General features: G+C 40.3%; 1 protein-coding gene across 1 annotated transcript in view; it reads right to left on the bottom strand.

Annotated features, from left to right (window-relative positions):
• The window catches only part of tnfsf10l (TNF superfamily member 10, like), a 53701-nt gene that overhangs the window by 14778 nt on the left and 11681 nt on the right, over positions 1 to 27242 (bottom strand). The window contains exon 2 of the mRNA XM_032544565.1: positions 11276 to 11425. Within this exon, the coding sequence (XP_032400456.1) occupies positions 11276 to 11425 (150 nt within the window). The remainder of the gene's footprint in view (positions 1 to 11275; positions 11426 to 27242) is intronic.

Genomic DNA, 27242 nt, shown 5'->3' with positions numbered 1-27242 from the left:
GCTACGATTTAGTTTGGCCCAGACTTGCTTACTTACACTAAGTCATCTCTAAAGCCCACAGCTTCCTTTTGAATATAATGTAAAGAAAAATACATACATACAAGTCTTTCTAAAGCCTGCAAGGGGGTGAGCCTCCAACGCTTATTGTTTGGACTGTCAAAACATCCCATTTGTCAAAGCGCACAGCTTGGTTTCAGACTTTCTGCAGACAGTATGAGGGCTTTATACTGTGGCAGTTGTGTATTTATTCTTTTATTTCAGTCAGTGTTTATGCAAAGGTTAGCATTCTATGTTTCATACTGAGAGCAGGGGCAGTCTGTGGTCCAGGAAGTCGGTGCACATCTAGGAAATGGCTATGAATAAAAAGAGATAAAAGGCTGAGCCAAGGAGCCATTGTGGTCAAAAGATTATACTAGACATGAACACAACAATTTAAGGATTCACACAAGCACATCATGCGGCCTGTGGTTTGCGATCTGTAGGGACTTTATTTCCCCCAGAAGAGAACTCAATAAAATCCTAATCAACAAAAACATCCTTGATTGTGGTAATGGAACCATGACTTCACCAGACGCAACTGAAACGTCACATTTCCAAGGTTGCAAAAAAAGGCTTGTTATAACCGAGACAATGTGGAGCCTGTTTACTCCAATATACCTACTGTTGAGTTTTTTTACTGAAGCTAGAAGCAAAAATGCCAAATGTAGCAGTATAACAATATTTGGTCTGTAAATGCCCCATGTAAAAACTCCTTGTTTTAACCGAGAAAATACACAAAACTAAAGATGCAGTGGAAAAAACGCTACAAAATAGGGTCATATAACCATTGATGAAATATTGGACAGCAGCAGTGGATTTTTGATGAAGTCATCAAAAATAAGTTCAAGTCTGCCAGAGGAGGCTAAATAAAAGTCAGTGGTGCTGCTAAACACTTCTAAACAGCTACAAAAGCTTCCTCCTTGTTTGACTCCGGCACTCACACAAAAGGTCAGTTTCATTGGCTACTAGTCAATGGCACAATTGTGTGTCATGTATGAAATAAAATAGTAATACCTCTTCACACTCATCCTCAATGTAAGAAAGAAAAACCTGAGCCATTAGAATTGAGTGCAATTTTCTTTTAGTAGGTGTTAGCAGAGTGTTTCGCAATCTGCTGATAATATGGTTATTGCACACGTGTATGGTCACGTTTCATCAGGAGCATAAAACTTGTCTGCTTTTCCCTCACTCTGGTTGTTGTTGTTGTTTCACTCTCTTAAGCACTTACTTTTTGGCTTCCCCAGCTGTCTTTTCAGCATTTATCTTCCACCTATTCTTGGATGTTTTTCTGTGTTAGTGAAAATATCATAAATATCTAGGACACAACAACTTTACAAGGATTTGAGGGGAACATACGAGATTCAAAAAGAGGCAAAATGCAGCGATGCAAAAGATTAAAAGAAAGAATAGTGATGGGAGATTTGCCAAAATTTCATGAAACAAGTATAATAGCCCAAGAGACACATACACCTTCAGTCCCATTTTAAAACCCAAATGTTACGTTTCCTCATACAACTAAGAAACAAAAGAAATACATTACATGGTTGATAATAGGCAAACAGTCTTATTATATAACACAATAATGAAAAGATCAGATTTTCTTTTGCTGGGTCCAACTCCCAACTTCTTAAGTAGTTTTGAAATGTGTAACTTGTTTACGAACATCAGTTTGAAAGTTAATTGAAATTTGAGATAATTGGAGATCATATGGTCAGCCAACAAACCAAGTCCAGAGACGGTGAAAATCCCCTTCTCAGAAGCAGAAGCGTAACTATCGGTAAGCAGGGTAAACAGTTGCTTACGGGCCCGGATCAATCAGGGGCCTGCGTGACTGGAAGATATTGATTGACAGCTGGGGCCCCCTATCACATTTTCATTACTTGCGACAATCCCAGCAGTCCCATGTGCACTCTGAGAGTTTTATCTAAATGTTCTACAAAAGCTCACGGGAAAACAGGCATTTTTGGCCGCAACAATCTCAAAAAAAAGGCTGCAAAATCCTGGCGGGACTGCCCTTGTGTGTTTTTTTGTGTGTTGTGGTGCGCATGGGTGGGGGTATGGTGGGGGACACTCAAGCAGGCAGGTGAACTACAGGTCGCCCCAAAGGGTCATCAATGCGCAGATGTATCAATGTGTAATAATGACAAGCTTTCAAATGTTTTGCAGTATGAGAGTAAGTGAGAGAACGATGAGCGTGAAACCAATGTGACAACTCGAGAGAATGTTTTCAATATCACAACAAGTTAACTGCCAGCATCTGGCTTCTCCTGATACTTTTCCATCTTTCCAGTACTTGCAAAAGTGTTGATGTAGAGAAGTTACATTGTGCTTTTACTGTAAGTAGGAGTTAAAGCTGCACATATGCTGTAGGAATGCTGAGTGTGAGCTTTATTATGTGAGTTTTGAAATGCCCTGGGAACGTGCCGAGTCTATAGATAAGACTTAAAACAGGTGAGTAAGTCGATCATCTGATGGGAGCTTTACGCTTTGTGGAAATTCGCCAAAGAGCATATGAGTCTGGCCTTTAATACGTGGGTTGTGAAAGCACTGACGCTTCTTGTCTTTTGTCTTATCAAACAGCTGATGCTAAAGAAGCTACAGAAATTATCATGGTAAAGGAGTTGAAGATGGAGGGGGGTAGGGGTTTTTGTATTGGGGGTCGCTGGACAGGAACTCTGCCTGAGGGATGAATGAGGAGAGGGAGGGTGGTCGACGCCAGACACAGAGGTCTTTTGTGTTTGTGTATCAGCTGGAAATCACTAACAACACTACAGCCCTCCACCCCTCCCTGTGTTTAAGTGTGTGTGTGTGTGTGTGTGTGTGTGTGTGTTGTGTGTGTGTGTGTGTGTGTGTGTGTGTGTGTGTGGGTGGTTTATACACAGCATGGCAATGACTGACATTTGCTTTTCAATAGCCAACTGTAGAACAGAACAAGATAAGGAATTGCGGCTCAAAGACCGACTTGTTTCTTTGGCATTTGTTGTTCACTCTACATAACCATGTAACTATGGTTACATCCGTGTGCCTTGCATCTCTTCAACATGACCTGAAAGTTTTGTGAGTCTGTCCTCACAGGACACCCATGCAGACATTATTTTTCTCTATTCCATCCTACTAAAACCGTAAAATTGACTGTATGCTAGCCTTAAAGGTGCCCTGCCACACAAAACCCTTTTCACTTGCATTTTTTGAAATACATTTTTTTTAAATAAGTCCATATATGTTTGTGTTATGTTGAGAATGTGAAAATGAACTGCCACCTCCTCTGTCAGCTCTAGCCACTAAAAAGAAATAAGCGGAGAAATCAGTTACAAAAGCTGGTCAGTCTGATGTCATGTTGCCTGAGCTCATTACTATTCATGAGCTTGCCCAGTTGCGCTGGGTAAAGGATTCTGATAGCCAGGCTCTCACTGGCGAGCTGTTAGCCAATCAGAGACAAACAGCTTAGTTTGTTAATGAGTAATATTAATGAGAACTGGCACAAATCGAGCTGAGTCTTCTTTCTATACCACACTAGAATGGCTTGAAACAAGGTAACCAAGGCTCTTTTCCCCCAAAGAATGTTACAGAGTCCATGGTAGAACTTCAGACATTACCACAAAGTAATGAAATAGATGTGACAGGGCACCTTTAACCAAAACACTACACACTACTTTCCTAAGTGATAAATCTGGTGATATTCTATATTTTTCTTATCATCCCAAATCCAATGCAAACACCAAAGCTAACATGAACTTATCCAACTGTACTAACAAGTATTGTCTGTAAGCCTCATATCTCCTTTTCCTCAGTGTGTTCTCCCCTGTTTAAAAACTATTAAAGACACACTTTTGCAATGGACATGTTCTTACATTATGATGAACATGTAGTCAGTCCCACATACGTCTTGCAAATGCTCTTTAGTGCACCAAATGCGTAATAATCCAAGTCTTTAAATAGTCCCCAACAAATGCACAAGAGATGGATACATCACATTGTTTTTTGGGGTCTTTTCATTGGATTTGTTGACAAAAACAAAAATATAGAATAACGGCGGCCTATTTTGTGATTTGGGTGCTATAAAAACAGGGTGAAATGTCATGATTGACAGCTGTGATTGACTGGCAATTGGTAGGGCGGATGTACAGTGTAGGTGGAACTTTGATAAAGTGGCTCCACCGCCCAATAGCTACTACACAGATTTTGGCAAAATTAGGATGGCGGTGGCTGTATCCAACATATTCTGGCTTCCCCTTTGTACAGTAGGAGGAAGTGGAGACATGTCGTCTATCTATTTTATTTTTTATTTTTTTATTTTTTCAGTATGTGGTCAAGACATCACTGGTTTGTGGACTTGCATAGAAAAGAGTTGGTGCTGGTGTTTGGACATACGTCATATGCAACCCGTGTGTGTGGCCCTAAAGTAGGCCTGCCGATTGTGAAAAATGGGGCCATCCCTTTTGATAGGATATGATGTTAAAATATGTCCTCTTTGCTGTAGTTGAATGAAGACGGAACAAGAGAAGGGAGAAACCATTATCTTTACATGCTACACAGTCAAACTAGTGTTAGTATTTTGAAAAAACATTGTCATATGCTGCCCATTCGTAAATAAAGGCTACTGTAATAATATGCATTGCAAATTATTCATTGGTTTTAAAAGACTTATTGAAAGAAACTCTTGCATGGGCTCATTGATTTTATGTTGGGAATTTGATTTAAAGGATCATTTCAGTACTACCATTTACTTTTTAAGTGTATATAATTCTTTGAGTGGTTCTTCACTAAAAGAACCATTTAGCACTGATTTGTAAAACACAAAGCTCTTCTAAATGACAAACAGTGGACAAGGAGAAGGATTGATGAAAGGAACAGAAAGTTGATTGAACAGACCATTGCAGATCAAAATGCCTCCCTTCATTACAGAGCTCAGAGTGCATAGTTCTTTGTCAAAAAGTAATCTAACATTGAGTTGCATGGTGAACTGCTTTCTGTAAAGCCTGCTGCGTGTCTGTCCACACCCTGGCCAGTGATGTCAAAACAGCTGTTTTGCATCTATAGTCAAAAGCTAAATATGTGCTATAACATCACTGCTTCTACACTGAGCAGATTTAGAGATATGGCACCCACACAACATCTGTGTGAAACAAAGAGAAGCCAAGTGACCTTTTTATTTGAAATAACTTAATGGAGCATGATGGGTCAATAGTCAAAAGTTGGAATAAAACAGCTTCTTCCTGCCTTCTTCTTTTTCATCTCTTATTTTTATGATCATAATTTAAAATCATGCCGGGAAAAAAGGAATGTGTTCTCAGATACGTAGACGTAGAATTTTACTTTTTTAAACTTATTTAGTTGAACATCAAATTGTATTCTTCCTCTTAAATAGCTGGCGAAACAGCCCCAATTCAAGGGGCACTTGCTAGCTTATTTAGGAGCTTTCAACCATATTGCATCTGTTGGACATGTGAGCTGTTGTGTTTTCATCCATAGCACCTTTAGGACTTCAATTCCTAAACATTAAGCATCAAAGTTCATGTTTGACTTTGAAAAGAATATTTGATGCTGATAGTGTGATACGGTTGAAAGCTCTTGAAAACGCTAGTATGTGGAGCTTGAGTTGGGACTACTACTAAACCACTACTATTTTCAAGGTCTACTCAGCTTACATGTCTACACATTCACAGGAAATAAACACTCACAGCTTCTTTTTTTTTCCTGTGAAGAAATGTTTTGCAATGAATTCTTAAAAAGACAAAACGTCACTAAATGTTGCGTTAAAATCCGTTGTGACTCGCGTTACTGAGATTGTAACAAGTTTAATATTACCAAAATTTAGATAGCAATGCGTTTTATTACTGCGTTACAGCAAAAAGCGTTACTTCTGTAACACGTTACTCCCAACTCTGGTGGCGAAAAGGCAGCCTAGTGGCTAAGTGGTTAGCACTTCTGCCTCACAGCAAGAAGGTTCTTGATTTGAATCCAGGTCGTTCCGTGTTTCTCTGTGTGGAGTTTGTATGTTCACCCATGCATACTAGGTAGAACTAGACATTTGAAAAATAGACAGTTGGCTAACACTGCTGCATTTACAGAAATGTTGACTAGTGTGCATTGTCCTACTCATAATAATAAATAAATCTAAATCCACAATATTTGCCTCCAGACTAAGTCTTACTTAATACATCCATAGATCTATGAGCAGGTTTGTCTTGGGTTTCAGCTGCTATTTCTAAGCCCTGTATTGCCAAGCCCTTTCTGAAACGCAAAAGTAAATCCCTTTTTTGTGCTTGGGAGCCGGTTTTTCGACCTTTGACCAATAATCATTTGCACACTTGCACACAGGCACTTGTCTGCAGTACATGCAGTAAAACAGGATTTAATCAAAATCGTGGACATTCTTGGACACCAATCAGAGCATACCAACAGATGCCTCTGCCAAAAACAAAATCTAAAAAAAATATCCTTTCCGTCAGAAAAATATGCATGCAGACAATATTTACCACGCTGATCGGTAAGTAAGACAAATAAAAGAGACAGAGACACACAACGCAGCTGAAACCCAGGAGAGAACATTTGATAGGACGATAATGTGAATTCCTTTCAACCCCGACCGAGTCTCAGAGCGGAATAACTTGGATAACTCAGAGCGTTATCCGTCACTGCAGCTGGAAGCTGCGAGCTGATGTATTAGCAATGTCTCTCAGCAGGTGCAGGCGTTACGGTGCCGTCTCTAAAACAGAGGGTAGCCGGGTAGAAGAAGGAAAGTTACTCAGGTCGCCACCAGAGCTGAAAGCTTAAGACTTGAATACCTGAGCTTAGACTCACGCATGCCATCCTAAATCCTCCTTTGCTCCCCCATTACCCTTCCTCTCCCCTGGTTTCCAGCCTTCCTTGTAGTTTTGCTTTGTCTCACGTGAAGTCAATGCAGGCACGCAACACAAAACTGTGTATGCGCAAGAAGGAATGGAAAAACCCCTCGCTGCATGTGCTCATTCATACATAGACCTGAGAAACCAAATCCTCCAGACGGCAAGGAAACTTTTCTTTTCCTCGCGCCCCATCCTGATTGTTTTCCAGAGTCCACCCCGTTAACTTTAAAGCGTTTATACTTTACATTTTGGCTGACTATTTTACAAAGCATAAAATGCATTTCTTAATGGATATCCACGTTATAGGTCATAAGTCATGAGTGCAGCATGATATAATGTAATTGCACAGACTTAAAATTAAACATATTTACATTGTTTTTATGCAAAGGAATTAGTGCATTAGCACTTACACGGCAAAGGATATTTTGTCAAATGTGTCCCGCAGACAAATTTCTATTTTTGGAAGTAAGTTAATCGATCGAATAGTTCGATAATAGTTAATCGAATTTGTATACATTCATCAAATGGTCTAAAACTCATGGCTTCCTGAAAGGGATCGCAATGCTTTTATATGGTTTGGAAAACGCTCAGCATCTGTATCTGCTGTGTAGTTCGGATTTATGAATAATAAACTAAAACTTGCAAAACCACTAATTAGTTTGGACCTGTGGAGTTTTAACCATTTTTTTCTTTCCCTTCTTTTTCTCTCCACACAGTGTTGTGTAATAAAAACCTCAACGTGATATTTATTCATCTCTTCTTTCTTCTCCTGCACCACATTTTTTTTTTCACTTCCCGTCTTTTCCTCCACATCTCTCAACTCTCTTTTAAATTTTGTATTTGTTCCTGTCCAGCTGGGCTTCTTTTCTTCTCTCTTCTTCCCACCTTTTTCTTTTGTACACTGTTTCCATTATTCCTGCCTTCTGTTTGGCTCCGTTCTGTGACGTCTTTCAGTACAATCCCGTCAATCTCTCAAGTCAACATCTTCATCACCATCCTCATCATCTCATGCCAACACCACTATTTTCATCCTTTTTCTCAATCCCCCTCTCACACATCATTATCTTAATCACTCACTCACTGATCCCATTAAGTACACTTTGTGTGCATGTATCCACAGAGGAATCTACATGCAGAGCCAACATAGTTATAATCATTTCCAGGAGAAAAACTACAGCCCAAACTGCACTAATGCCCCTCTTTTTCGTCTTCGACCCACTCACTGTATATTAATGGACAGCGCATGTGTTACGTCACCCATTTGTTTGTGGAGATCTGCTATGAGTCGTCACATCCACAACCATCCTGGTTGCGGATGTGACGATTTTAGACAAGAGGGAGGAGTGAGGCGTGAGGGAGGAGCCCTTACACTCTACATTACGTTACACACTTTCACTGACAATCACATCATAGCCACGCCCTAAAACACCCCCTGCTTCATCGCCGATTTTAAAATCAACAACATAGACTTCTACAGAAACGATCTCCTTTTGCAACCACATGGGTCTTTGCTGGGATTCACAAAGAATGCAGCTTTAAGGCACTTCCGCATTTGCAGCACTATGCTGAGCCGGATCCTCTGTCCATTGATATTTACAGTCTATGCTTCTACCTTTAGTTTTCCATTCTTTTCACTTCCTGTCACTCTTGAGATTTGACAGCTGAAAGAGCAAACAGAAAGGGGTTGAAATGCCTTGCTCAAGGGTAAAAAAAAAACATGCAAAGTGCTGGCACGGAAATGAATGGGATTTGGATTACCTTGACAATACCGCATATGCGAATGTTTAGATTAAAAAGTAATTGGATGTAAAGTTGTTTGGATGTGTGTCACCAGCGATTGCACTGGAAAAAAAACTAGACATTCCTGTTCCCGTCCACTGCGGACCACAAGGGCATGCAGCAGCACTCTCTGATTGTATCATCCAAGTAGAGCAAAGAAAGAGAAGAGGGTGAAGAGGTGAGAGGTAAAGGGGAAAAAGATTGGGAGAAAGATTAAGCTAGAAAGAGAGAGTCTTGAAGCAAAAGGCCAAGAGAGGCTTAAACACTGACAGTGGTTTGTGTGTATGTGTGTGTGAGGGTGGGGGTGGGGTGGGGGGGTGGGGGGGTGGGGGGTTGTTGGTGTAGGAAATGAGGGGGCTGAAGATATTCTGCTGTAAGCGTCCAGACATTCACACTAGGCGGAAACGTCTTCTTGGCTGCAAGAAGATAACTTACTATGATGACATGGACGTGATGCATGTGGTTGTGTGTGTGTGTGTGTGTGGTGTGTGTGGTGTGTGTGTGTGTGTGTGTGTGTGTGTATGTGAGAACCACAGCTTCCCGGAGTCATTGGTATTTCATGCTTATTCGACATACATGCACCGAGAGCATTGTGCAGGAGTGTATGGGTAACAGTAATGTGACTGACTTGTTTTTTAGATATAAGCCAAGAAGGTTCAACTCAAATACTTGGCATGCGTACAACAGCTTCCAAACACACACAGCTGGAAGTGTATATGCACATCTCTGTTTGTGCCAGCATGGGCTTAAAAACACCCAGAAGCACAAAACCGTTTCCAGCACAAACTCGTGAAACGCGACAAGTTAGAGCACATAAATGTAAACAGCGGTTGTTATGATCTGAGGTCTCAGGTCACTGGTTCTTGTCAGGTATTGATTGGTTTCGTGTTACATTGTTGACGGGGCGAAACAGATCGTCGTGTTTATACTTGCACACATTCTCGTAAACGCTTTACCACCAGCAGCCTCTCCACAGACGCTAGGCCTAAATAACATGACCCATATATTTGCCCATACCCATATATTATATATTTGCAAACTTCCATTGCCAATATTTCACGTTTTTAAGTGAGTCACTTTTACTTAGACTGCAGCTGTAAAGGTGTATCTGTAGAAAACAGGTTGAGCAAATGGCCGAGGCCAACACTGTCAGATACAAACGGACAGAAAAGATGATGACAAATGTAGCTCTCACTTTTCTAATAGTAATAAGGTTTCTCTTCCACTCATTCCATCATGTATTACAATTTACACCATTGACATGATTCATACTCACGGTCTTAGTGTATTTTAATGTTTTGTATTTTAAAGGATGCTCTTTAGTTCATGGCTAGAAGTGAGATGATCGAGCGGATGAAATCAATGAAAACATTATTGCAAATACACAGTACCAATAAAGTCAATACATCTGCTATTTTAATAAAACTACATTTTTAATTGTCCATCTTAGTTTGTGTAATTCAACACATATGCCCTGTATATATCTTTATATGGGTGTCCTCACAGCTGAAAGTTTCTCTATTAGGTTGACAAATATGCCCAATCACTCGCGCCCAGAGGTTCAGTTCTGCATCAGTCCCCACACATGTTTCTCAGCTCACTCTAACGGAGTCCTTCACGCTGTAACCAGCCTCCATCTGCTCTTAAACCCAGGGCCAGCAGAGCCAAAATATGTCATTTAGGGAATAAAAATGATAGTCTGGATTTGTGGAGCTTGGCAATAGAGCTGTAACTATTCCAAATTTTTCTGAGCATCTCGTTTTCTCAGAAATAATTGCAATTATGCATGTAATTGTCTCTTTCAGTCAAATTTGAAAATATTTATTTATATGTTACATTTCCAAACAAAAACAAGTTTTGAATGAATGCCAGGATGAATATTTTGGTTATATCACTGTCATGTGACCCAGATAATGTAATAACACAAGTACATCATGCCTATGACATAAACCTTGCCTGTTTGTTATAATAAAACATTTCTTAAATTAACAGGAAATTGACTATTACCATCAAGAGTTAAACCCCTTAGGACAAATGTTGGCAATTCATTACGGTTAAACAAAGAAATGGCGATTATGTTTAATATCTGCAATTAGACAATTAGGTAATAATTGTTACAGGCCTACTTGCCAACGATGCATTTAATTCACCTTCTTCCCATTTCTTACATACACATTTTATGTGTGTTTTTGTTGTTGTTTTTGTTGTTTTGTTTTTTAAATCTTTTAGTTTTCCCACTATCTTTCTTATGATATTTGTTACTATAGACTCATTGTTATGGCTGCTTTTCATTGACACGTAGAACAAAACCCATCTTGCCATCAACTTGTCCTTCCAAGATAATGTCCTCCATTGGAAAACTATTCAGCATACTTTCCTAGAGAATGGGCTCACACCAATACCAATGTTCTTATACCATAGAGGTTCATTATTATTAGAAGGCATTTATAATACAAAACTTTGATGTTTTTGTGGGTTTCATCATAAATCAAATAGTGATTGAGTAGGATTTTTTTCTCTAAAGCAAATACAGAAATCTAAAATGAAACGCTGCATGTACTGCACTTATTCTGAATGTCAGTAATGTAGTTTTAAATGTCTTTTCTCACCTTGGAGATGTATGCTTTGATGCCTTCGGCCAGTTTGATGCAGGGCTCCCCGAAGAGCTGGGCCAGCTGGTCGGGGATGTCCTGGTCCTTATCCAGAGCATTCAGTAAACTCAGGCACTTCAGCTCCTCTGTGACCCCCTGGCTACGCACCTACACACCAAACACAGATCGAAACAAGTTAGATCCTCACAAACAGTAAACATATCTCTACAAGATATTTACAATGTTGTTGGTCAATAACCATCTCTTAATTATTTAGACAAGTGCTGAACTTTCTGGGTTTTAGACATACTATGTACTCTCTGTTCTGGACTACGGGCTCTTAACAGAACATAAAATATACAGAATAAATAGTCCATATGATTCCTCAGCGATTTCAATGCAGGCTTTTTCCCTACAAGTGGAAAATAATATTGCAATCTCTAAACCGGCTGTTTACAGAGCATTCACAGACATTAAAAAAGAGCCAAAGTAAAATTTTGTAATCAAAGGACAATTTACACACAAAACAAGAAAGTAAAAAATCCTGTACATTTAGTTTGGGCAAATGACCAATCACAATTAAGATAAAAGATAAGCTTTTTGGCGCCTGACTCGGAACCTCTGCCCCCCCAATGTCCGACAGCCCCAAGTTGAAGTGTTTAGCCACTTAAACCACCTTGTTATTCTTGGCTTACCCAATTTGTTGTGTGGCCGCTCAAGGCCATGCACTGTTTATTGATTGAATTTAGATATTTTACTATTTTTTTTTAAACTTTTAAACCAAATCTTATAGTTTACCACACACATAATTTGTCAATGTTGAGTTTGTCAGCCTTGGCAATTTGTTGTTACACTGTTGCATGAAAAAAAGTGGTATGGATTGGTATTTGACTAAAATGACAACACCTACCAACTTTTTACGAAGGATAATTGTTTATCCTATATACGTTACATGCCCACAACCACCTATGGGACAACTGTTGAGCCCCAAATTTCGAGCACCGCCAAGCCTGGCAAAAACCATGCACAACACACAAGACGCCAAGGCTGGCACAAAAACAACACACGCACATTACAACAAACAGACTGTTTCCAATAAGCTGCGAAGTGTGGCTGCCATAAGTCAGTGGTGTCCTCGCGTATGCATGAAAATGAAATAGCGTAGAGTGTTTTGTCTTAAAATGGAAAACAGAATAACGGAAGCGTGGAGCATAGGGAACAGCGTTTCTCTTCTCTCGCCCCCTATGTGGTACACGTGGTGTGCGTTCCTATACTGGAAACACCAGGCCCAGGTGTTCCAATAAATAATGTCCCCACCACACCTACTGGCATCTGCAACTTGGAACACAAAGACAAACAGACTGCTCATCAGCCAAAACAGACAGGCTTAGTCACACAACCCTCGACTGAGCACGGAAGAACAATAAAGGAATAAAGTTCTCATGCATGTTCTGCAGCTGTTATTATTAATTAAGGTAATAGTAATTATGGATCTTGCTTTTTGATGATTTCCACCATCTCCTTTTAGTTCATGGGATGTTCATGCTGCTAAGTCAAACTAGTTGTCACGGTCTCTCTCTCTCTCTCTCTCTGCACTTCTCTAATACAGTATGCTGCCCTTTCAGTGTATCAGCAGTCTTCCTCTTGCATGGCTCTCTTAAGCTTTTCTGTACATCTTGTGCTATTCATTTCTGGATTTGGTGCACATTTTCCAAAATGTTCTTTCACTCCTGAAGTGTAACTGTCCTTCAGGGGACACTGCATATTTGTCTTATCGTGACGTACAAAGAAACTGAAAGGCAAAGAAGTACAGCGCGGAAGTCGGCGCAGTGAAAGAACCTGAGACCGAATGTAACCCAAATGTTTTGGCACACGGACTGCTGGCTCAGGCAGCTGTAACACAAATCGTTATGTCACACTGAGGGCATGCATGTCTTAATGAAGACTTTCCCCTCACATATAGTGCATTCCTAATGAGACATCTAATTCAAGATAATTACATTTCTCCAACAACAGTTTCTCTTGGGCGAAGGGGAAATTGTTTCTTTTCCCTTTTGCTACGCCTCCTGTTTGGCAGCGACTTGAATCTGAAAAAATAAATGTTTTCATGTAATTTTGGGGCAGCATGGGTCGAATAAGACATCTTTGGGAACTGAAATGTAGAGAGAGGCTTTATGTAGCTCAGTTGTGTGTGGTGTGTGTGTGTGTGTGTGTTTGTGTGTGTGTGTGGTGTGTGTGTGTGTGTGTGTGTTGTGTGTTGTGTGTGTGTGGTGTGTGCGTGCGCGTGTGCCCTTCAGGGAGATTGTAAGCGTCACGGTCTGAAAGCCCGTCTAATGACTCTTTAACAAGCTCTGATGAGGAGGGAGAGATTACAGAGCTGGACTCCTTCACCCCTGTTCTTTATTTTTATTAATTTCTTTCCGCTTGACCCCCGCTTTCTAATGAAACCTGTTCCTTTTGTCTTCTTTCCCGGTGGTTTCTGCCTTCCATTTGCCTTTTCTTTTCTTCTTTCTCTTTACTTCTTTCTCTTTGTCTCAGCGATACTGTTCATGTTGATGCATGAGTGGATTTCCCTGTTCCTTGTGAAGATAGAGGTGTGTTTGTCTAAGTTTGTGTATAAATTAGCCCCAATCAAGCGGGAAGGACAGGGCACTTACGGGAAAAACTGGATTTCTTTGAAAAAAAGATGGGGCCACGTCTCAACAGCCTGTTCCCCAGTCCTGGATGACTCATGTCTTTAATGGCTTTACGTGTCTATTGTGGGACGAAACATCATAATGAGTCTAATCGGACACACATGTAATTGTTCCAGTCGGTGTACATACCGGTTGCAAATTTGTATCCAGGTCAAATCTGGGAGCCTTGTTATGTCAAATAAGGGGAAATATAAAAAGGTCCATTAAGCTGAGAAGCAGGCTTCCACAACTGTCTGAACTTTAGTTGGTCCAAAAATCCAGAAATAATGTATAATTTCAGTAAACTAACATTTTTGCATTTAATACTGTAACTAAAGAGACGAGAGAGACAAAAGTATTTCTTAAAGTCTGGAGTTTGGAGATTTATTTCTTCCAGTTGGCAGAGACATTTCTGCACCTGGGATCATAAATTTGGGCAAACATTACAAATCTGAAGCTTTTAGTGTGGATGGAACAAGCTTCCTCATTACAGTCCCCATTTAAAGCTGTATTTGAATATAGGACCAGTAGTGTAAGAAGTGTTTAGACACTTTGGATTCTTTGAAGTGGGGTTGTATGAGACACGTATTCATAGTCGGTGTATTACCTGCAGTAGATTGTGGTTGGCACGCCCCGAGGGCTGTTTGGTAGCAGGGTAAAGACGTGAAAATATTCTAAATAATCTTACACCTAAACAATTTTTTTTGTTTTGGGCACTTTCTGCGTTTATTTTTGACAGGACAACTGACGACATGAAATGGGAGAAAGAGGGGGACTGACATGCAACAAAGGGCTGCAGGTCGGAGTGGAACCCTGGCTCGCTGCGTCGAGGAGTAAACCTCTATATATAGATCCTCTCTACCAACGGAGCTATCCGGGCAGCCAGACAGAAAATTAGTTTTGGTGAGCCTTTTTTAGGTGGCTAAATGCGTTTAGCTGTTGCCTTCTTCAACGTTTGTGCCGGTACTCCTGCCTGCTTTGCCAAACTGGGGGCGTCAACTATTCATTTAAGTTGCAGTACCAATACAACACTAACAACTTCAGTGGAAGTAAAAGTCCTGCATTCAAAGGTTTGCTCAAGTAAAAGTGCAAAAGTATTATAGGCAAAATTTTACTCAAAATTGTAACAATTGTACTCATTAGGCATATTAGCCCCTTTCATATACTGTAAGTTTACTCTATAATAATGAATTACATTTTTTGACATAATCATATTTTGGGTACATGTTTTAATCTGAAATGAAAGTACATTATTTCCTTCGAAAATGTAGTGGAGTAGCAGCATAAAGTGGCGTACAAGTATTCAAGTGAAGTACCTCAAAGTATTCCAGAATCAGAATCAGCTTTATTTGCCAAGTATGAGGACGCATACGAGGAATTTTGCTTTGGATCATATTGCTCACAATGCGCTTCCTTATACAAAACAAAAAATATATACACACTATAAACATAAACAATATCGACAGGTTGAGGCAATAGTGCAATGAAGAGTGCAGGAGTAAAATTATAATTATGATAGTTATTATTTTAATTATAGAGCAAAGTGCAAAGGGTGCTGGAATAAATAGTATTCTGTTATTATATCAGTATTATATTACATTATGAACAGTATGAACAGCTCTGAAATAGAGAATGAGAATGATAAATACGTGGAACCAATAAACAGACTGATTAGAGACAGTGTTGCTGGGTTATTGAACAGGAAGTTATTAGGTATTTGCATAAAGGCTTATTTCAAAAACTCACAGATCCATATACCCTTTATTGTCTTGGAAGCATTGCAACGTCATGAAGGAAGAACAGAAGCTCATAATCTTCATGAATACAATCAGGACACTTCGCAACAGAAACTGCTGACAGTGGACCCCGACAGAGACAGTCTGTCTATTGTGATGACAGCTACTACTGGCAGAGGTGTTGGGGAGGTTCACACATGGATGAGTGGATCTGAGTCGGTTCGCAGCAACAAATGGAGTGGAAGTAGGCTTAGCTTCTTCCCCGGCGCCTCTGCCAAAACACACTCCCTGCTTTGGTGGTTCTGGTTGAAGGATTAATTGTTATTGAGGAGTGTTTTTCGCATGTGAGAATAAAAGCTTTGAACTTATAGGGCATTCTTGTGTGTGTTTGCGCATATGAGTCCATTAAGTTCTGAGAGGGATGGTAGGGAGTGCCTTATCCCTGTTAGTGAGGAGATAAAGCCCGTACACATCACTGCCCTCAGCTAAAAACAAGATTACGAGACTTTCTGCTCCATTAGTATATAGTAACGAGGCCAGAGGCTAAACCGAGGTATGCCGAGAGACATCATCATCACACTGAAACGCGGTCTTTTCTCAGGGTTTAAGCTGCACAAAGAAACTTCTCCCCATAGTTAGTGAGACATGTTTATACTTATTGCTGGTTCGAAGACAGTTTTGTATTTTACAATTGTGTTTTTTCCCTGCCACTGACAATAAACGACAAACAAGACAATTTATTTTCAGTTAGGTCATGAGAACTTTACACTGTAAATGCAAATCCATCACATATTAAATGAACTCTGAATACCTAAACTAACTCGACAGGATATTTTGGTTATATAATTTTGATGTAATTAGCAGGTACTTGTTAACATGGCTGAGAGTCTGCAGTCACACCAGTGGATGTGAGCTGAATGCCAACGTCAGCATGCTAACAAGCTCATTTTAAGAAGGTATGCAATTTACCATCTTAGCATGTTAGCATTTGTTAATGAACCCTAAACTCAAACTGCAGCTAAGGCTAATATTATTGTTTTGCAGGTATTTGGTATTTGAAATGTCAGAGCATCACCGAGATCATTAGAATTCATCTTGAGCGCAACATGAATGTAGGTATTCAATTGTTCAAATGTTGAGACATTTCACACCAAACCACAAATATTAACATCATGTGGGTGCGAAATGAAAAGGGGATGAATGACCAAATTCTTTAGGATTCATCTTTTGGGCACCGTGGACATGTGCACCAAATTTGATGCCGTTCATCCAAAAGCTGTTGAGATATTTCAGTCTAGATCAAAGTGGTGGATCGACTGCCTGCCATCCCCTAGAGCCACACAGTCTGTTTGAGTTTTATTGCACTAAATATATTACTGAGAAAGTTAGGACTCAACATTTATGTTTAGTTTCCTTCCCCCAGTGGTTGTTTCTGTATTAATAGCTTTTTTCCAATTGCTAACACACTAAAATTACATGCATAGCACACTTATTTAAACTGGCACACAGAAAGCCACACCTCCTTCAAGTCTCTAAAAGTCTAAACACATTTTGTGCTTTACGCACATTTTGCAATTCAAAATGGCACTTTTTAATTGACCTGAACACGGTTTTCTGCATAAGACACAACAATCTGACATCAAGTCACATGTTTGCCATTTCAAAACACTGCCATTTAAATTGACACTTTATGAGCTAACTGGCCAATATATGTGCCACCTGGCCAAACACTTCAATGGTTAATCGTTACCACTTCAATGAGGAAGTAAGCATCATGAAAAGACCACAGGTGAGCACCTTTTTTCTTTTGATAACAATTGAAGATGCTGCCTAAATATTTTTCTTGCTAAGGTGGTTCTTCCTTCTTCCAAGTTTGGTCTCCCTGCAAGATATTTACAAGCTGGTATTATGTTTTCATGTGTGTCTGTGTGTGTGTGTCTGTGTGCGTGTGTGTGCATGTGTGTCATGATAGCAACATTTTTTCCTGATTTTACTGTAGCGGTAACTACCACTGAGGTGGTTTTAAGTACTTTGCCAGGTGTTTATGATTCTGTGGCCAGATTGTGTCGCAGCAATAGCATCATAAACTGTGTGGTGAAAGCTGATGTGTGGACCCCCCCCCCACACCCCACACCCAATTTATGCCCCTGGTCTGACAACCGTGCAACATACATATATAGTTGACATCAAAATGAAGGCCGAGTTCAAAAATGGGTAGGAAGTAGGGAATCGTATCAGTTATTTATTTTTCTCATTGTGTTTTCGGTTTAGTTTAACTGCTGAAAAGCAGAGAAGGAAAATGTGAGAGATTCAGCGGGCTAGTAGAGACATGCAAGCTTCTGGAGAAATAGGGGACTGTACATCCTTACCATGCCCTGAGAGCATGCAACTGGAACTGCGCCACAGGTTTTAAACATCAACAGTTAGAAGACCCTTCCCCCTCTCCTGAGTGCTCCTTCACCAGAATTTTCTCTTTGCCAAGTCCTGACTCCACTCCCGAAATTGCAAAACTGGTCCTATTAGCTTTCATTTCAGGAACAAGTTACACCCCGATGATTCAACGTTCACAAATCAATAAACTGAGAGCAGGTATGCCTCAGAATTGTAAAAGGTCTCAGTGTGTTTTAATAAAAATAACTTGACTTGTATATTACTTTTAATTCCCAAAGGTCTTCAGAGCAATCACAATCGTATTAGTAGCCCATAATCTGCTTTGCAGTTGTGCCATTTTTATTCTAAAACGACACACTTCTCTCTTCACAAATGGCATGTATCCTTTTTTTTGGCAAATAACTCTTAAATTCTTGTGTCTATAACTTGTCCCCTGAGCGGTGTATATTCTCAGTGTGTTGACAATTGATGGCTTGTCCTTTCCTGGGCTTTTAAGCAATGAGTCCGCCGGGCTGGTTCAGCAGCCAAAATGCAGGCTTACACATGCTAAAAACATTCAGCAACACACAAATGATCGGATGAAACTCCCAGCTGTGTTGTAAAACTAGGTTGCATGCATACGTATGAGTCTGGCACAGATGTAAGAAGAAAAGGAATGCATCTGTAATTATGATTTTCAATGGACGTTGCCTCTGAATTTGTTTTTTCTAAATATGGTGTCATTTCTTTGAATTCACTGACAGAATAGAGGAGCTTTCAGTTGATTTGACAGCCTACACATGTTGGTGGTCCTTGATACTGGCTCCGGCAGGATTCAATTTCATAGTACACACAAGAACCGGTAGGTTCCCCACATACACCACAGCATGCCACTGTAACGTTATTACTGATGCTGCTTCAGAATTTTATGAATTGTCATGAAGTCTTAATAACACAAGACTGCGGAGCTGTCCGCTCTGCTGAACTCAAACCAAGATATTGGTCGTCTGCTCTCTCTCCACTTTGAGGATGAGCAACTGGGACAGTAACAGGACGTCAATCACTTGCGTAGTCATGAAACCCAAATAAAAAAGCATTTTCTCTTCAGGCAGAATGACATATGACAGATACAGTAGCTTGGAAAATAGCGATATGGTGCGCCAAATTGGAATTAGATTTAGCTAACGGGCAAGTCTGCTTGCTGGCAACACCAAAAAAAATAAACAGAAATGTCAACTACCAAAACTTGCCAAAACCAGGGTTTTTATATAGACAGTGTTCTTGTATTGTGACATAACTTAACATCTCGGTTCATTGTGGTAATTTCATTAAAGGATATAGATGGGTAAATGCAATATTATGTTCCCATTCCTCAGGCAGTATGATATCAGAGAGAAAAATCGAGTTTCGGATTCACATATTGTACTGAATTGTTTTGACACCAGGTTTACTACTAACAAATCGCTTTTTTTCTTGCCAGATTGTTTTGTGAGGAAACTGCAGAGCTGCTGAAGCCAAACAACAGTTAGAAAGGTTTTGTCAAACTGTCATTATGTTATGTTTCGGCTTTGAACCATAATCACTCATAGCTTGTAACTACTGTTCTTTTAAGTACAAGAGCTAAACTGGGATCGTCCCTGTTGATCTGCTTTTAGAACTCATATTGCACGCACACACACACACACACACACACACACACACACACACACTTAGGCAGTTTTTATCCTCTCTTAGCCACAAGACTTGCGGTCCCATGGCTGTCCACACTGAATTGGATGACTGGGCTCCAGAGAGAGAGGAAGGGTCCAGGCTGACGGAGCTCCTGTGATCCTGATGCCGACTCTTTCAGGAAGCAGTGAACAATGCTTCACTGTTCCCTCCCCTGTGTGACTGAATGTGTGTGTGTGTGTGTGTGCACATATTACATGTGTGTAGCTGTGTGTGTGTTTGTGTGTGTGTGTGTGTGGCCTGCCCTCAGAGTGTGTGTGTGTGTGTGTGTGTGTGTTTAGCTGGCCCTTGCTGGACACTAAACCCTGAAAAGAATATCTCAGAGGGCTACTTGGAAACCCAGCTACAATTTGTGTGTGTGGTGTGTGTGTGGTGTGTGTGTGTGTGTGTGTGTGTGTGTGGTGTGCGCTGGTCTGGGAGTTCCTTGGCAGACCAAAACTCTAATTTGAAGGGATTAGGAAAAGGAGAATTCGGCCACGTAACTCAAATCCAGCAGGCCAGAGGTCTGGCTCAAGAGTGTGTGTGTGTGTGTGTGTGTGTGTGTGTGTGTGTGTGTGTGTGTGTGTGTGTGTGTGTGTGTGTGTGTGTGTGTGGTGTGTGGTGTGCGTGTGCGTTTTGGGGGGAAAACAGCAAACACATAGGGAAAGCGAGGGAGAGAGTTGGCTGTATTTCAGTTTACTTTCTCTGCTTTGTGATAAAACAGTCAAGACAAGAAAGCGTTGGGGTGAAATAACAGCAGAGACCTCACTGGCAGTGGCACTGCACATAAATCGCTTTACCCAAATACAGAGGCAGGGAGATACGCAAGTGCAGGGCTGAAATAAGACTGAAATAAGACAAGGAACCAGCTTCATCAGGTTGAGTTACACCCTGCAGCATAACTCACAGCACATGCCTTACTGTAAGTGACTGGAGGAGAAAAGGATTCTTGCATGAACTGCCAGATGTATACTGTACACGGTGTATTTAGAATACCGCATCATTAAAAAGTATCGTCGAGGTGATGTGCCATGATAGTGGACACTAGGGATGCACCGATCCTACGTTAACTCCAAAATCTAATACCACTTGTGTATATTGTGTGGCTCTCTCGCGGTCCAAACCGTAGCCCGTCTGTGGTGATGTTTAACACCAGTTGTTAGAAAGATTGTCGCTATGTACACTTCTGATTTGTTAAGTGATTCAAATTTTTCTGGTGAGAAAAAAGCAATCATGAAGAGTTTTGAAGGTTAGATTTAAAAAAGGGGATTTAATTACATAGCCAGCCACAAGCGTTTGGTGTCAGCCAGAGTGGATAAGATAGACGGAGCTGTACAGATTGTTGTGAGTCGACCCACAGAAATAGCAACTCTTGTGTTGGCAAAATCCTCGACCGTTGCAAAAAAAAAAGAAAATTGCTTTAGGCATTAACTACCGTAGCCTTGGAGTTGCAAAAAAAAGACAGGTATGTCTCATTATTAAGCCCAAAACACTAAATGTCACTTTTTTTTTAAAACTGTAGGTTTCCTAAGATGTTAAAGTAGTGATTGGCAAATATTAGTTTGAGTTTAAAGATGGGTATGATCGGGGCAAGGGCGTCCGAAGTAGGGCGCCAAGTTCTTCCCTGGCCCGATTTTGCGTTGCTGCTGGTGTGATCCCAACAGATTTAGTGAAAGTCTTATTTTGTCCATAAACACCACCCATATTTATTATGAGGTTGGTGAGCTGGTGATTTATGACCTTTGCACTTAAGCTACAATAATTTGACTGGGGAGTTTGTTTGGCCTCAGACAGTTATACTCTGACTCGCTTTTGTGAAAACGGACCCAAAGCAATCATTAAAAACCGCACTGCATGTAGTTTTATTTCACCTAAACCAGTGGACCCATATGTTGAATAAACACACAAGCTTCTGGTAATTGTGTAAGTGTGCAAGGGTGAGAGTGAGTCCATTTAAGTTTTTATTTGCCAACGTGTGTGTGTGTTTATGTACTTTCTTTTAAATGTGCGTGCAGGGGTTTATGCCGTATCGATGATTTGTGAAGGTATTTAATGTAATAGCATGTGTGTCTTTTTCAGTTTATCATCCCTTCAGGGTGCCGGTGTATCTGGCTGACAGCCAAGCGTGGTGCCGACCGTTGATTTATTTGTTAAAGATGTCCGATTCATCCCTGCCATACTTTAAATGACCAACAGCTTTCTCAACAATCCATCATGTTGGAGTGCGATCATGCCGGGAACTTTTTGATTGCCAACCGTAGACAAAAGTATTTACGAGGGAAAAAACAAAGACCATTTTGATTATGAACAGTGGATAAACTGTGAGTTTCTACCTCATTTCACAGCGCAGGCCAAGTTTTTGTCTGCAGTGAAAAGACACTCCCCCACAGGCCCGCCAGAGCCCCAGCACACATAGAGAACAGCTTTCTGAGGCACAATCATTAGGGGATTGGGGAGCAGAAACCACTGTTTTTAACATGGGTCCATGAAACCACATGTGTCCTGGCATGGCTGCACATGTCCGCATCACTTTGCTTCAAGGAACCACACCGTAGACAAAGAAAGAAACATAATCAAATGCAAAATGTGTATTAAGCTTGCTAATAACAGTATATGGTTTACGTATGTATGTCTTTAAACTCCTCAACATTGATTGCTTCAAACATGGGACTTCAATCTAAATTCAATCCTCGAATCACTGTTCATCCGGAAACCTGAGAACATCTCAACCCTGGCCTAAAGGTGGTTAAAAACCACCCAAACTGATCCTCACGCCTCAATGGCTCACTTGTCTTTCCTGAAAATGCCAGTCATCTGGGAATTTATGTTTGGTCTTTGTAAATGTCCCTAGATAACAGCAGCAGGTGCCTTTTAAAATGTAGAGATGAGTTGGCTTTGTCAAGGCCAAGACAACACTTTTTTTCTGATGAGCTGTATGAAAAGTGAAACAGTTTAAATAACAATATGCTGACTCACGCGCAATGATAGGGAGTTGTTTAGTTGCCCCTCACTCCCAGAGCACAAAAGTGAAAGAGCCTTTACTATGAACAATTAATACTAAGTGCAGTTTTGAGGATGTGTGGGTCACTCGTTTCTGTTTTATTGATCAAATTTCTTTCATCTTCCCTGTTTAAATTTCTCTGTGACCAAGCCACAGAGCCACGGTTCTTTAGCTGTTTTCTGTGGGACAAGACAAACTGAGGGTATGTTTAAAATTTCACGATTGCCATTGAAATTTCAATCACACCGTTGCCAGATTAACCAATTCAGGACTTCCTTTCTCTCACAAAGACTCACTCTAAATCCTGTCCCCTCAAACTTTGACTTCTGCTCTCTCGACACTAATGATGATTATAGCCTACACGCAACCTTCAAAGAGCTGCTCTGATTGCAACTTTAAAGGTCAGGTTAAAATAAGGAGGGAAGTCTTTTTAATCACAAGAAACAATTAAATCGATTTGTCTCGACACAACTTTGGAACTTCAAAAGCATGTGCTGATATATATCATACGAGTACATTGTGCACAGCGTCCATATATCTTTCTGCATTTAAACAATCAGGGTTTCGTTGCTGCACATTTAAGCTGTGGTTGCACACTGCAACGTCACAACGTCACAAAGGTCGAAAAGAAAATGACAAACACTTCGGGAAAAAATGCCCAAAATGTGATAAGAAATTTGAAAAACAAACTTACAAAATGTCTTAAAAGCGAAAACAAATACACCTGTGAATCACTGTGTGGACAATTTCTGTTAAAATATTCAGTCATACAAGTGTTATTACTCAGATATTTCTTAGCGTGCAGCTAGCCGGTGATAAAGCCCTTGTTAGGTGAAGTGTGATTTCTACCACACAATCAAAACAAAGACAACATGCCGGTTCAGAGAACCTTACCCACATCTTATCAGTCTACATTAAAAATAAGGTTAGAGAAATATCTCGAGATCTTGAGATTAATTCCAGGAACGGAGACAGACATGGTGATCAAATCTCACAAAAGTGAGAAATCATTTGTGTACCTGCCCTGTGATTTAGATCCACTCTGAAATTGAGTGGGTTCTTTCTCGGCCGATTCTACATCCTTCCAAGTTTCATGAAAACCGGGCGAGTAGTTTTTCCGTAATCCTGCTGACAAACGGACTAAAAAATTATCAAACTCAACCGAAAACATAACCTCCTTGATAGGGGTTTTAAAAACAATCCCATCATTCACTAACGAGACATGCTGTTTTTCTTCTTTGGCTTCCAAATTCCCTCTTTAATGTTCCCTTTTGGAGCCTTAAATCACAGCAATAAACCTAATCCTTTACGCTTTAGAAAGTATTCGATAATGATCAGTTAGTGAGTCTTCTTCAACAAAATGGACATGAAAACTTTACATATGGTCCACACAAGCTGTCTCATCTCACCCACTGCATTGTTAAATTAGTCCAGAAAATAATCTTTTGCTCCTTAGATGCATTAATGGCATTACTGGCAAGCACTTACTTCCTGTGTGTGTGTGTGTGTGTGCGCGTGTTAGCATGTGCGTGTGTTAGCTTTTCTTTGTGGTGAGGAATGCTGTAAGTGATCTAACGTGTGTATGGGTTATTGTGTTTAACTGCGAGCTGCCCTGCTAATCTATGCACACGACGTGCTTGTGTTTGCATGATTGCGTGAATGCATTCATGCACAAGTGTCAGTGACGGTGTACACAACCTCACAGCAAGAGGTTACCGCAGAATACCACTCCCTGCCTTTGCGTGTGGAACTATGACCTCTCTTTGTCAATTTTGCTGTTTTGGATACCCTCCAGTTTAAATACACTTTAAAGACATACAAAAGCAGGGCGGACCTGCCTGCTGATATTCCGGTCATTTCTTTCTGACTCTTTAACTCCCTTGTCCCTTAAAACAATTGAGTGTATTACTGTTTAGGTAAAATAAAAGCACTGCTAAACTTATCTCTGAGTTTATTATAACTGTTTATGGGAGTGTGAGCTGTGTTATCTACATTAGTGGCATTGAGGAATTAAGAGTCGCTATAAGCTTTCGCTCTCATTCCAAGGGTTAAGTTTCTGGTTCTTGTCAATTGGCTTAGAACGAGGAAGAGAAAAAGAAGAAGACAAGAGCACGAAGAGGTCAGGACTTTCCAGTTTGTCTCAGTCACCTGTGCACAAATACCACTGACAGAACCGCTTGAGGCGTCCAACTTAGTGGGGTAGAGACAGAGAAAGGTTTAAAAGGAAGATAAATGAGCTGTGTTCAGAGGCTGGATCTTCTTGATTGTGCGTACTATGAAAGCCTCAAAACATGGTCAGGTCTGAGAGAAAGCAAAACTTATGGTGCATTCAGGCGAGTCAGTCATTTCCAAGTTTTTCAAATGGCTCCCAAAATTTCAATACCAGCTGGTAAACTGGGGCAACTTCTTAAATGTGATGTGTAACTCAAACACACAACGGACAACTGGCAGATAGTGCATCAAGTTAATAGTTAATATATCAATATGACTTCTATTTATCTGTAACACCTTGTAAATAACACGTCCAGGCTAATATCAAGAGCAAACAGTGGTGTTTACACTCGGCTTCAATTGATCGATTGTATAGCCCATGTGAAATATTTAACGATGACTGGAGCACAAATATCTGGTAATCATTAACTGGTAATTTTATATTTCCCGACTCTACAAAGTGATAGGGATGGCATAAATCTTTTGACTGGCACATGGTGGATTATGGCATATCCAGGACCAGAAAAGATACATTAGTTGTGGAGACCAAATTCAGACAAAATAAAGCGGCATTTCTTGGTTCGTTTGGACCCAGCGTTGATGCGTTATTGGTGATTTTATCTGTCAAGACATGGATTTCTACGACAGCTACAAATTGGCGATAATGATTGCTCCACAACCAATCTAAATTAGGCAAACAACATTATTTGTAGTCCTTTAAGTGGAGTATCCTCTTCGTTTAGCTGTAGTTCTGATAAACAGTTTGAGCTTAATCCAAAGAGTCATCTGCTTCATGCATGCAAAGTCTAAATTCAATTTGGGCAAGTTGAAGAAAAGAAAAGAAAAAAACTAAAGCCAATGCTAGACCAAAGAACACTCCATGAAGTGTAGCATGATGGGTCCTCTGGGTGCCTGTGGGTGGGCAGGGACAGCATGGGTGGGCAAAAGTGTCTCTTAATGTGTTTTTGTGTGCAGAGGTGGCGAGCAAGTATGACTCAAGTGAGGCCTTCGCAAGTTATTGCACTGGCACAGATTGTAGCTGATCTGTGTTTTCTCTGGTGGGGTCTAGACGTCCCCACAACGATGGAAAAACAAGGAGAGTGGGCACTTTGAATTGCTGAAAAGCTTATTTTTTAAGACAGGGTTATTGTTAAAAATGTGGAAAAGGCTAAACAACAAGGGATTAAAAACACCAAATTCTAACAATGAGATTTTCTTTTCATGTAATGCTCAACACAAAACCAGTAGCCCAGGGATAAGAGAAGAATCTTTTTTTGCTATTGGACCTTTTTAATTAATAACTTTTTTGGAGGTGCAATGCCGTCCTTCGTTATGTGGTCACGCTTTGTAGTCCCAGTTAAAACTGGGACTACAAAGCGTGACCACATTACCCCAGTTTAGCCCTGCTCCACTGGCTTCCTGTCCGTTTCAGGATTCATTTTTAAGATATTATTGCATGTTTCTACGTTTTTAAATGGGTTGTCGCCTTCTGATTTATCAGAGCTTTTACATGTCCAAACACCTGTCAGAGCACTGATGTCTTCTAATCAGATGGTCCTCGTTCCCACACCCAAGATAAAAATAAAGGTGTTCGAGCCTTTTTAGTGGCAGCTCCAAATCTCTGGAATAGTTACCTATTCATATAAGAACTGCTTGGGCCGCTGAAACTTTCAAGTCTTTGCTAAAGACCCACTTCTGTTTGTTGGCTTTTAATTTTAAGTTGAGCTTTGACACCTTGACCTTCTTTCTACTGTTGGTTACTTTGTATTGTTTCTGTATATTATCCAATATGGGTTTTTTGAGCTTGTTAAACACTTTGATCAACAATGTACATAAACGTGCTGAACTGAAGTCTGGGGGGGGGGGGGTGTAATGCATACATGAGTGGCTGCCTGTGTTACATACTGTTTCTGCAGATGGATAGATGATGGTTTGACCAGCTATCACAATAAACACACTGTTGACTTCTATGAATTCTCTTTATATACTTTTTCACCCAAAAGCACATCTCTTTAGCTTTAGAGTATTTATATCCTCTGCACCGAAACAAAGACAAAATATTTGCTAAAAAACACGCTTGAACACCTACTTTATTAAAATGCCATGCTTCTTCTACACAAAACTCTTAATATACTGAGAATTGTACAACAAATCGCCCCTCTGGGGACAGATAAAGTTTAAATGGATTTGACGTATCAAGCACTATTTGTCATGGGCTGTCGCTACCGCCGTGACTGATCATGAGGCACCAAATCCTTGAAATGGAAGCAGTTTAAATGTCAGAT

This window comes from Etheostoma spectabile, chromosome 19 (assembly GCF_008692095.1).
Source record: "Etheostoma spectabile isolate EspeVRDwgs_2016 chromosome 19, UIUC_Espe_1.0, whole genome shotgun sequence".
NCBI lineage: Eukaryota > Metazoa > Chordata > Actinopteri > Perciformes > Percidae > Etheostoma > Etheostoma spectabile.
Note: the sequence above shows the minus strand (reverse complement) of the source record. Positions and strands in the feature narration are given on the sequence as shown.